The sequence below is a fragment of the Salvelinus fontinalis genome, chromosome 36, assembly GCF_029448725.1.
Source record: "Salvelinus fontinalis isolate EN_2023a chromosome 36, ASM2944872v1, whole genome shotgun sequence".
Lineage (NCBI taxonomy): Eukaryota > Metazoa > Chordata > Actinopteri > Salmoniformes > Salmonidae > Salvelinus > Salvelinus fontinalis.
This window is the reverse complement of record NC_074700.1, coordinates 25,134,757-25,147,148: the sequence shown is the minus strand read 5'-3', so window position 1 is coordinate 25,147,148 and position 12,392 is coordinate 25,134,757. Positions and strand designations below refer to the sequence as shown.

At 43.1% G+C, this 12,392-nt stretch overlaps 1 protein-coding gene across 1 annotated transcript in view; it reads left to right on the top strand.

The window, feature by feature from the left end:
* The first annotated feature begins 3,556 nt into the window (after positions 1-3,556).
* LOC129835509 (rho GTPase-activating protein 6-like) overlaps positions 3,557-12,392 on the top strand; it is a 129,810-nt gene continuing 120,974 nt past the window's right edge. Inside the window, exon 1 of the mRNA XM_055901165.1 lies at positions 3,557-4,412. Coding sequence (XP_055757140.1) covers positions 4,389-4,412 — 24 coding nt within the window. The 5' untranslated portion in view covers positions 3,557-4,388. The remainder of the gene's footprint in view (positions 4,413-12,392) is intronic.

Here is a 12,392-nt window from a genome sequence, read left to right as displayed (position 1 = left end):
ATAGTGTGTATATATAGTCTCTATATATAGTGTGTCTATATAGTGTGTATATATAGTCTCTATATATAGTGTGTATATATAGTCTGTATATATAGTGTGTCTATATAGTCTGTATATATAGTGTGTCTATATAGTCTGTATATATAGTGTGTATATATAGTGTGTATATAGTGTCTGTATATATAGTGTGTCTATATAGTGTCTGTATATATAGTGTGTATATATAGTGTGTATATATAGTGTGTGTATATAGTGTGTATATATAGTGTGTATATATAGTGTCTGTATATATAGTGTGTGTATAAATAGAGTATGTGTATATATATATAGTGTGTGTGTATATAGTGTCTGTATATATAGTGTGTATATAGTGTGTGTATATATAGTGTGTATATAGTGTCTGTATATATAGTGTGTATATAGTGTGTGTATATATAGTGTGTATATATAGTGTGTATATAGTGTGTGTATATATAGTGTGTATATATAGTGTGTTAATATATAGTGTCTGTATATATAGTGTGTGTATAAATAGAGTATGTGTATAAATATAGTATGTGTATATATATATAGTGTGTGTATATATAGTGTGTATATATAGTGTGTATATATAGTGTCTGTATATAGTGTCTGTATATATAGTGTGTTAATATATAGTGTGTGTATATATAGTGTGTATATATAGTGTGTTAATATATAGTGTCTGTATATATAGTGTGTATAAATATAGTATGTGTATATATATATAGTGTGTGTATATATAATGTGTGTATATATAGTGTGTGTATATATATAGTGTGTATGTATAGTGTGTGTATGTATAGTGTGTGTATATGTAGGGTGTGTATATATAGTTTGTGTATATATAGTGTGTGTATATATAGTGTGTATATATAGTGTGTGTATATATAGTGTGTGTATATATAGTTTGTGTATATATAGTGTGTGTCTATGTAGGGTGTGTATATATAGTTTGTGTATATATAGTGTGTGTATATATAGTGTGTGTGTATATATAGTGTGTGTGTATATATAATGTGTGTATGTATAGTGTGTATATATAGTGTCTGTCAGTGTGTGTATATATAGTGTGTGTTTTCTATAAATATATAGTGTGTGTATATATAGTGTGTGTGTATATATAGTGTGTGTGTATATATAATGTGTGTATGTATAGTGTCTGTCAGTGTGTGTATATATAGTGTGTGTATATATAGTGTGTGTATATATAATGTGTGTATGTATAGTGTGTGTATATATATAGTGTGTATGTATAGTGTGTGTATGTATAGTGTGTGTATATGTAGGGTGTGTATATATAGTTTGTGTATATATAGTGTGTGTATATATAGTGTGTGTATATATAGTGTTTGTTTTTATAGTGTGTAGATATAGTTTGTTTGTCACTAGTTATCAGGGTTCAGGAGGATGAAAATGATTGCCATCGTAACTCAACGATGGCAGACCAAGGTGCAGCGTTTAAAGTGATTTAAAGTTGATTTAATCAGCGTTTATAGTTGATTTAATCCAAAAAACCAAATCGAACAAAAACAACAAACAGGAGAACAAAAGTGAAACAGTTCTGTCAGGTGCAGAAACACAAAAACAGAAAACAACTACCCACAACACACAGGTGGGAAAAGGCTACCTAAGTATGGTTCTCAATCAGAGACAACGATAGACAGCTGCCTCTGATTGAGAACCACACCCGGCCAAACACATAGAAATTGAAAATATAGAACAAAAACATAGAATGCTCACTCCAACTCACCCCCTGACCAAACCAAAATAGAGACATAAAAAAGGAACTAAGGTCAGGGCATGACATTACGGCAGCCTTTCTCAATAGCAAGGCTATGCTCAATGAATCTGTACATAGTCAAACCTTTCCTTGAGTTTGTGTCAGTCACAGTGGTCAGCTATTCTGCCACTGTGTACTCTCTGTTTAGGGCCAAATAGCATTCTAGTTTGCTCATTTTTTTGGTTAATTCTTCCCAATGTGTCAATAATTATCTTTTTGTTTTCTCATGATTTGGTTAGGTCTAATTGTGTTGCTGTCCTGGGGCTCTGTGTGGTCTGTTTGTGTTTGTTAACAGAGCCCCAGGACCAGCTTGCTTAGGGAACTCTTCTCCAGGTTCATCTCTCTGTAGGTGATTGCTTTGTTATGGCTTTGTTAAGGTTTGTAGAATTTAATGGCTCTTTCCTGGATTTTGATAATTAGCGGGTATTGGCTATTTGGTGTTTTACGTTGTACACAGAGGATATTTTTGCAAAATTCTGCATGCAGACTCTCAATTTGGTGTTTGTCCCATTTTGTGAATTCTTGGTTCCTCACAACCATAAATGGCAATGGGTTCTATAACTGATTTAAGTATTTTTAACCAGGTACTAATTGATATGTCTAAATTTATGTTCCTTTTTATGGCATAGAAGGCCCTTCTTGCCTTGTCTTTCAGCTCATTCACAGCTTTGTGGAAGTTACCTGTGGCGATGATGTTTAGGCCGAGGTATGTATAGTTTTTTGTGTGCTCTAGGGCAACAGCGTCTAGATGGAATTTATATTTGTGACTGGACATTTTTTGGAACACCATTATTTTTGTCTTACTGAGATTTACTGTCAGGGTCCAGTTCTGACAGAATCTGTGCAGAAAATCTAGGTGCTGCTGTTTGGTGTTAATGATAATGCAGAGGCTTTTCCCAAGGTTGCTGTTGACGCATATCCCACGGTAGTTATTGGGGTCGAATTTGTCTCCACTTTTGTGGATTGGGGTGATCCGTCCTTGGTTACAAATATTGGCGAAGATGCCAGAGCTGAGGATGATATTAAAGAGTTTAAGTATAGCCAATTGGAATTTGTTGTCTGTATGTTTTATAATTTTATTTTGGATGCCATCAACACCACAGGCCTTTTTGGGTTGGAGGGTTTGTATTTTGTCCTGTAGTTCATTCAATGTAATTGGAGAATCCAATGGGTTCTGCTAGTCTTTAATAGTTTATTCTAAGATCTGTATTTGATCATGTATATCTTGTTGCTGTTTGTTCTTTGTTATGGTGCCAAAAATATTGGATAAATGGTTTCTCTGTTTTGGAAAGATAACTCTTCGTGTTGTTGTTTGTTTAGAGTTTTCACATTTTCCCAGAAAAGGTTAGAGTCTATGGATTCTTCAATTACGTTGAGCTGATTTCTGACCTGCTGTTCCTTCTTTTTCCGTAGTGTATTTTTATATTGTTTTAGTGATTCACCATAGTTGAAAGAGTAGGCTCAGGTTTTCTGGGTCTCTATGTTTTTGGTAGGATTGGTCTCTCAATGTCTTTCTTAGGATTTTTGTTCTTCATCAAACCATTTGTCATTGTTGTTAATTTTCTTCAGTTTTCTGTTTGACATTTTTAGATTTGATAGGGAAGCTGAGACGTCAAATATACTGTACTGTTTAGATATACTGTACTGCAAAGTTTACACCTTCATTATTATAGGGAAACGTTTTGTCCAGGAAGTTGTCTAAAAGGGATTGAATTTGTTGTTGCCTAACTGTCTCTCTCTCTCTCTCTCTCTCTCTCTCTCTCTCTCTCTCTCTCTCTCTCTCTCTCTCTCTCTCTCTCTCTCTCTCTCTCTCTCTCTCTCTCTCTCTCTCTCTCTCTCTCTCTCTCTCTCTCTCTCTTTCTCTCTCTCTCTCTCTCCACGCTTCCTGTTTCTTAACACACAGAGTACACCGCGCGTTATCTGTCACATAACACACACTCTTTCTCTCTCACAATACACATGCGGTGGCCGCAACAGCAGGAAGCACTGAGGTCTATCATCAGACAGTGGAAACACAACCTCAACATGCAGGGCTGAAGCTGTTCGTTCACTGAAGGACAACTCTACTGACCAATAGTTGCTGTTTTTACAGATGAGAAGGAGAGAGAATAAACTCTTACTGTCTGAGACCTGAGAAGAAAGGAAAGGAGAAGAGGATATAGTAAAAGAGAGATACTTTACTGCTTTCTCTGAGACCTGAGGAGAAGAGAAGAGAGGAGAGGATATAGTAAAAGAGAGATACTTTACTCCTTTCTCTGAGACCTGAGGAGAAGAGAAGAGAGGAGAGGATATAGTAAAAGAGAGATACTTTACTGCTTTCTCTGAGACCTGAGGAGAAGAGAAGAGAGGAGAGGATATAGTAAAAGAGAGATACTTTACTCCTTTCTCTGAGACCTGAGGATAGGAGAAGAGAAAAGAGGAGGAGAGGATATAGTAAAATAGAGATACTTTATTCCTCTCTCTGAGCCCTGAGGAGAAGAGAAGAGAAGAGAGGAGAGGAGACAAGAAGAGACCGTATTTTTCTGTTTTAGTCTCTGATGGAGGATGTTCTTCAGTGATGCAGATGTAACAGCCTGTGAGTCAGGACATGCAATTCTACTACGTGTACGTGGTAAGTGTGTGTGTGTGTGTGTGTGTGTGTGTGTGTGTGTGTGTGTGTGTGTGTGTGTGTGTGTGTGTGTGTGTGTGTGTGTGCACACTACTGTGCAACACACTACTGTTTATACCCTAGCACACTACTTAGAATTAAGCAATGTATTGCTAGGTATAAACAGTAGTGTGTTGGGTGTAAACAGTAGTGTGTTGGGTATAAACAGTAGTGTGCTGGGTATAAACAGTAGTGTGCTGGGTATCAACAGTAGTGTGTTGGGTATAAACAGTAGTGTGTTGGGTATAAACAGTAGTGTCCTGGGTATAAACAGTAGTGTGTTGGGTATAAACAGTAGTGAGTTGGGTATAAACAGTAGTGTACTGGGTATAAACAGTAGTGTGTTGGGTATAAACAGTAGTGTGCTGGGTATAAACAGTAGTGTACTGGGTATAAACAGTAGTGTGTTGGGTATAAACAGTAGTGTGTTGGGTATAAACAGTAGTGTGTTGGGTATAAACAGTAGTGTACTGGGTATAAACAGTAGTGTGTTGGGTGTAAACAGTAGTGTGTTGGGTATAAACAGTAGTGTACTGGGTATAAACAGTAGTGAGTTGGGTGTAAACAGTAGTGTGGTGGGTATAAACAGTAGTGTACTGGGTATAAACAGTAGTGAGTTGGGTATAAACAGTAATGTACTGGGTATAAACAGTAGTGTGTTGGGTGTAAACAGTAATGTACTGGGTATAAACAGTAGTGTGTTGGGTATAAACAGTAATGTACTGGGTATAAACAGTAGTGTGTTGGGTATAAACAGTAATGTACTGGGTATAAACAGTAGTGTGTTGGGTATAAACAGTAATGTACTGGGTATAAACAGTAGTGTGTTGGGTGTAAACAGTAGTGTCCTGGGTATAAACAGTAGTGTGTTGGGTGTAAACAGTAGTGTGTTGGGTATAAACAGTAATGTACTGGGTATAAACAGTAATGTACTGGGTATAAACAGTAGTGTGTTGGGTATAAACAGTAATGTACTGGGTATAAACAGTAGTGTGTTGGGTGTAAACAGTAGTGTGTTGGGTATAAACAGTAATGTACTGGGTATAAACAGTAATGTACTGGGTATAAACAGTAGTGTGTTGGGTATAAACAGTAATGTACTGGGTATAAACAGTAGTGAGTTGGGTGTAAACAGTAGTGTGGTGGGTATAAACAGTAGTGTGTTGGGTATAAACAGTAGTGTACTGGGTATAAACAGTAGTGTGTTGGGTATAAACAGTAGTGAGTTGGGTATAAACAGTAGTGTGTTGGGTATAAACAGTAGTGTGTTGGGTATAAACAGTAGTGAGTTGGGTATAAACAGTAGTGTGTTGGGTATAAACAGTAGTGTACTGGGTATGAACAGTAGTGTGTTGGGTATAAACAGTAGTGTGTTGAGTATAAACAGTAGCCTATTTGTGACTCCACGTCAACTACTCATAGTATGTTCTGCTAGGAGTTAGCTGCTGTCTGTCTTCACATTATCATGATCACAGTTCATACTGTCTTTACGGCATCTTACTACCAGTGGAGGCTACTGAGGGGAGGACGGCTCATAATAATGGCTAGAATAGAGCTCCTCCTTCAATAAAACACAATAAACCTCAGTGGAAGATTCGTAAACCTTTGGAACAATATTAAATGGCTGGGAATGAACTTCTTACAAAGTATGTCTTGCATTTTTGCACCTGCAGATTTGATTTGATTTACTTTGGATCTCTTTTAGTCCCCATTTGGACTAATCGTCCAAGCAGAGCTGCTCTTCTTTTTAATATTGCAAGGAGAACCTGTTTCTATTCATGATAATTCATTTTCTATATAAAGCACATTTCAGGCACAACTCAACATGATAAAAAAAGTACAACAAATCACCGATGTGAAGATATTAAAAACAGACGGCGCACAGATGCAAAGCACATTGTTTTACAATGTGTTTCTGTAAGTACGATTTCATTACAAGGAAAAGTGTTTTTTAATGATTATTTAAGATTATTACACTTTAAAAGATTAACAGTAGTTTCTGTTTCACCCCCTGGAGTCAATGTCTGATTAGCCCAATAAAGGGGTTTTCAACTTCCCTCTGGGAGTGTAATGATATGAAATATCTGCTCATAAACATATTTATGGTTCATTGAAGTGAATGACCGACTGCCGCTTGTAGAGGGGATGAAACGATGGCCCTTACATTGCTACATGTAGATCAGGACCTGTGGAGCTCCTCTTGACGACTTTCTCCAAGAGTTGATGTGTGTTTGTCTGAACCTCCACCCTCCACAATCTAACCCTCCACCCTCCATCACTGACAATCTAACCCTCCACAATCTAACCCTCCACCACTGACAATCTAACCCTCCACCCTCCACCACTGACAATCTAACCCTCCACAATCTAACCCTCCACCACTGACAATCTAACCCTCCACCCTCCACCACTGACAATCTAACCCTCCACCACTGACAATCTAACCCTCCACCCTCCACCACTGACAATCTAACCCTCCACCACTGACAATCTAACCCTCCACCCTCCACAATCTAACCCTCCACCACTGACAATCTAACCCTCCACCACTGACAATCTAACCCTCCACCACTGACAATCTAACCCTCCACCCTCCACCACTGACAATCTAACCCTCCACCACTGACAATCTAACCCTCCACCCTCCACAATCTAACCCCCCACCACTGACAATCTAACCCTCCACCACTGACAATCTAACCCTCCACCATTGACAACCTAACCCTCCACCACTGACAATCTACCCCTCCACCACTGACAATCTAACCCTCCACCCTCCACCACTGACAATCTAACCCTCCACCCTCCACCACTGATAATCTAACCCTCCACCCTCCACCTTCCAACCTCCACCCTCCACCACTGACAATCTAACCCTCCACCCTCCACCACTGACAATCTAACCCTCCACAATCTAACCCTCCACCACTGACAATCTAACCCTCCACCCTCCACCACTGACAATCTAACCCTCCACCACTGACAATCTAACCCTCCACCCTCCACCACTGACAATCTAACCCTCCACCCTCCACAATCTAACCCTCCACCCTCCACCACTGACAATCTAACCCTCACCACTGACAATCTAACCCTCCACCCTCCACCACTGACAACCTAACCCTCCTCACTGACAATCTAACCCTCCATCACTGAGAATCTAACCCTCCACCCTCCACCACTGACAATCTAACCCTCCACCACTGACAATCTAACCCTCCACCCTCCACCACTGACAACCTAACCCTCCTCACTGACAATCTAACCCTCCATCACTGAGAATCTAACCCTCCACCCTCCACCACTGACAATCTAACCCTCCACCCTCCACAATCTAACCCTCCACCACTGACAATCTAACCCTCCACCCTCCACCACTGACAATCTAACCCTCCACGCTCTACAATCTAACCCTCCACCACTGACAATCTAACCCTCCACCACTGACAATCTAACCCTCCACCACTGACAATCTAACCCTCCACCCTCCACCACTGACAATCTAACCCTCCACACTCCACCTTCCAACCTCTACCCTCCACCACTGACAATCTAACCCTCCACCCTCCACCACTGACAATCTAACCCTCCACCCTCCACCACTGACAATCTAACCCTCCACCCTCCACCACTGACAATCTAACCCTCCACACTCCATCTTCCAACCTCTACCCTCCACCACTGACAATCTAACCCTCCACCCTCCACCACTGACAATCTAACCCTCCACCCTTCACCACTGACAATCTAACCCTCCACCCTCCACCACTGACAATCTAACCCTCCACCCTCCACAATCTAACCCTCCACCCTCCACCACTGACAATCTAACCCTCCACCACTGGCAATCTAACCCTCCACCCTCCACCACTGACAATCTAACCCTCCACCACTGACAATCTAACCATCAACCCTCCACAATCTAACCCTCCACCACTCACAATCTAACCCTCCACCACTGGCAATCTAACCCCCCTCCACTGACAATCTAACCATCAACCCTCCACAATCTAACCCTCCACCCTCCACCACTGACAATCTAACCCTCCACCACTGACAATCTAACCCCCCACCACTGACAATCTAACCCTCCACCACTGACAATCTAACCCTCCACCACTGACAATCTAACCCTCCACCACTGACAATCTAACCCTCCACCACTGACAATCTAACCCTCCACCACTGACAATCTAACCCTCCACCCTCCACCACTGACAATCTAACCCAACACCACTGACAATCTATCCCTCCACCACTGACAATCTAACCCTCCACCACTGACAATCTAACCCTCCACCACTGACAATCTAACCCTCCACCCTCCACAATCTAACCCTCCACCACTGACAATCTAACCCTCCACCCTCCACCACTGACAATCTAACCCAACACCACTGACAATCTAACCCTCCACCACTGACAATCTAACCCTCCACCCTCCACCACTGACAATCTAACCCTCCACCCTCCACAATCTAACCCTCCACCCTTCACCACTGACAATCTAACCCTCCACCACTGACAATCTAACCCTCCACCCTCCACCACTGACAATCTAACCCTCCACCACTGACAATCTAACCCTCCACCACTGACAATCTAACCCTCCACCACTGACAATCTAACCCTCCACCACTGACAATCTAACCCTCCACCCTCCATCACTGACAATCTAACCCTCCACCCTCCATCACTTTATATAGACCAGGTGCACAACAAACATCTCACTTCCCTGTCATTTCTGATTCTTCTTGTACACTGTCTGTTCTCTCAGCGGCTTAGTGGCCTGTTGCTATTTACAATCAGTTGTTTCCCAATTATTTCCCCAGTTTCCAAAATCCCATCATGCTTGTAGCCAATACAGGTTTTAAATGCAATGTTACCGCGGTCGCTGAGATCACAATCAGGGTGCAGATGTCGGCTCAACTATTAATGACCTCTAAAGATCAAATCCGTATTTGTAACAATGCCACTGTTCTAGCTGGCACCTTTGTTATTATCTCGGTTTTGTTGATGAGGAGAGGATCCTCCAGCAGAATGGTAATCATAAAAAATAGCTGTTCTATTGCAACGTGCAATTATGTCAGAGGCAGAAAAAAACGGTGTTTGTTTACAGTAACTGTTGTTGTTGTAGCATCCCAAACAGACAGTTTCACAATGAAGGATTCGAGCTGTAAACGTAAAGCGCGCTATAATGCAGCTCTAGTGAGGATCCAAATAAATCCCAGCCTTACTGTATTGACTGCTCTCTTACTGCTATAGTTACACTATCAAAAATAACACTCTTACTATTTTACCATAATTACACTATTGGTAGAGTATGAGTCCAACAGAGTCATCTCCCTAAATACTTTCTACAACGGTAATGATTGTAAATCTAGCGTTTTCCTGTAATCCACTAGAGGTAGAGAGGAGTGGATGTGAGGGAGGGATGGAGAGAGAGAGAGAGGGAGAGAGAAGAGGGAAAGTGGGGGTGGGAAGGAAAGAGGGAGAGAGAGAGACAGAGACAGGTAGAGAGTAGTGGATGTGGATGTGGGGGAGGGATGGAGGGAGAGAGATAGAGGGAGAGAGAGGAGGGAAAGTGGGGGTGGGATGGAAAGAGAGCGAGGGAGAGAGAGGAGAGAAAGTGGGGGAGGGATGAGAGAGAGAGAGAGAGAGAGAGAGATGCAGGGATCGCTCAAGAGTTAGAGAGAGAGAGGAGAGAAGTAGAGGAGGTATGGAGAGAGGCAGAGACGGAGAGATGGAGGAGAGAGGAGTCTAGGTCTGAATGGGACTTCATGGGTCTCGCTCTGTTAAAAAGTTGAGGCTGAAAATATCTCAGCTAATGAGGATAAATCAACTATCCACTCCTATTACGACTCTATGGGACTAGACAACTCTTCTTGATTCAGTGCCAACACACACAGAGAGGACCCAGAGTGTTACAGTTCCTCTATGGAAAGCGCACTGGGTACATATCTCATATGTGTTTGCTTTCCTCACCGTCCATCAAGATGTATCTATGGAGGAGACAGTAGGGACTCTGGAGGTTTTTCTGTTGGAACTTTTAGAGTTTGTCCCAGGACACACACGTGCACGCACACGCGCACGCACACACGCACGCACACACACACACACACACACACACACACACACACACACACACACACACACACACACACACACACACACACACACACACACACACACACACACACACACACACACACACACACACACACACACACACACACACACACACACACACACACACACACACACACACACACACACACACACACACACACACAGCGGCTTGCAGTACTGTATGTTCTTCCAGTGTCTCTCTGGGCGATGAGTCTCTCTTCCTTCTGAACACTCAGTTCCATTGTGTGTGTGTGTGTGTTTGTATGTGTCTATCTCTGTCTCTGTGTGCGTATTTGTGTGTACGCACACAAATCCTCGTCCTCTTGGCCACCCCTCATAGCCTGGTTCCTCTCTAGGTTTCTTCCTAGGTTTTGGCCTTTCTAGGGAGTTTTTCCTAGCCACCGTGCTTCTACACCTGCATTGCTTGCAGTTTGGGGTTTTAGGCTGGGTTTCTGTACAGCACATTGAGATATCAGCTGATGTACGAAGGGCTATATAAATACATTTGATTTGATTTGATTTGTTTGTGTGTGTATGTCTGACTCTCTCTCTCTGTGTGCGTCTGTCTCTGTTTCTGTGTGTGTGAATGAGGTACTTGCACCACGGTCTGTGTGTGTGTGTGTGTGCCGTGTGTGTGTGTGTGTGTGTGTGTGTGTGTGTGAGTGCGGTACTTGCACCACGGTCTGTGTGTGTGTCCCAGTGTCGCTGTTTTGTGCATATTGTTCAGGAACAGATATGAGTCACTGAAGGCAGATCAGGTATCGTACAGGGAGAGAGATAGAGACCTAGCTGTTGAACATGATGACAAATCAAAATCTTAAATGCAAAAATAGGTCATGATATCATGAAGGAAAGGAGCACGGAGGAATGGAACACGAAGGAGAGGAGCACAGAGGAAAGGAACACGGAGGAAAGGAACACGGAGGAAAGGAGCACGGAGGAAAGGAACACGGAGGAATGGAGCGCGGAGGAAAGGAACACGGAGGAAAGGAACACGGCGGAAAGGAACACGGAGGAATGGAGCGCGGAGGAAAGGAACACGGAGGAAAGGAGCACGGAGGAAAGGAACACGGAGGAAAGGAACATGGAGGAATGGAGCGCGGAGGAATGGAGCGCGGAGGAAAGGAGCACGGAGGAAAGGAACACGGCGGAAAGGAACACGGAGGAATGGAGCGCGGAGGAATGGAACACGGAGGAAAGGAGCACGGAGGAAAGGAACACGGAGGAAAGGAACACGGAGGAAAGGAACACGGAGGAATGGAGCACGGAGGAATGGAGCGCGGAGGAAAGGAGCACGGAGGAAAGGAACACGGCGGAAAGGAGCACGGAGGAAAGGAACACGGAGGAAAGGAGCACGGAGGAAAGGAACACGGAGGAATGGAGCGCGGAGGAATGGAGCGCGGAGGAAAGGAGCACGGAGGAATGGAACACGGAGGAATGGAGCGCGGAGGAACGGAGCGCGGAGGAAAGGAGCATGGAGGAAAGGAACACGGAGGAAAGGAACACGGAGGAAAGGAGCACGGAGGAAAGGAACGCGGAGGAATGGAGCGCGGAGGAATGGAGCGCGGAGGAAAGGAGCACGGAGGAAAGGAACACGGCGGAAAGAAACACGGAGGAATGGAGCGCGGAGGAATGGAACACGGAGGAAAGGAACACGGAGGAAAGGAACACGGAGGAAAGGAACACGGAGGAAAGGAACACGGAGTAAAGGAACACGGAGGAATGGAGCGCGGAGGAATGGAGCGCGGAGGAAAGGAGCACGGAGGAAAGGAACACGGCGGAAAGGAGCACGGAGGAAAGGAACGCGGAAGAAAG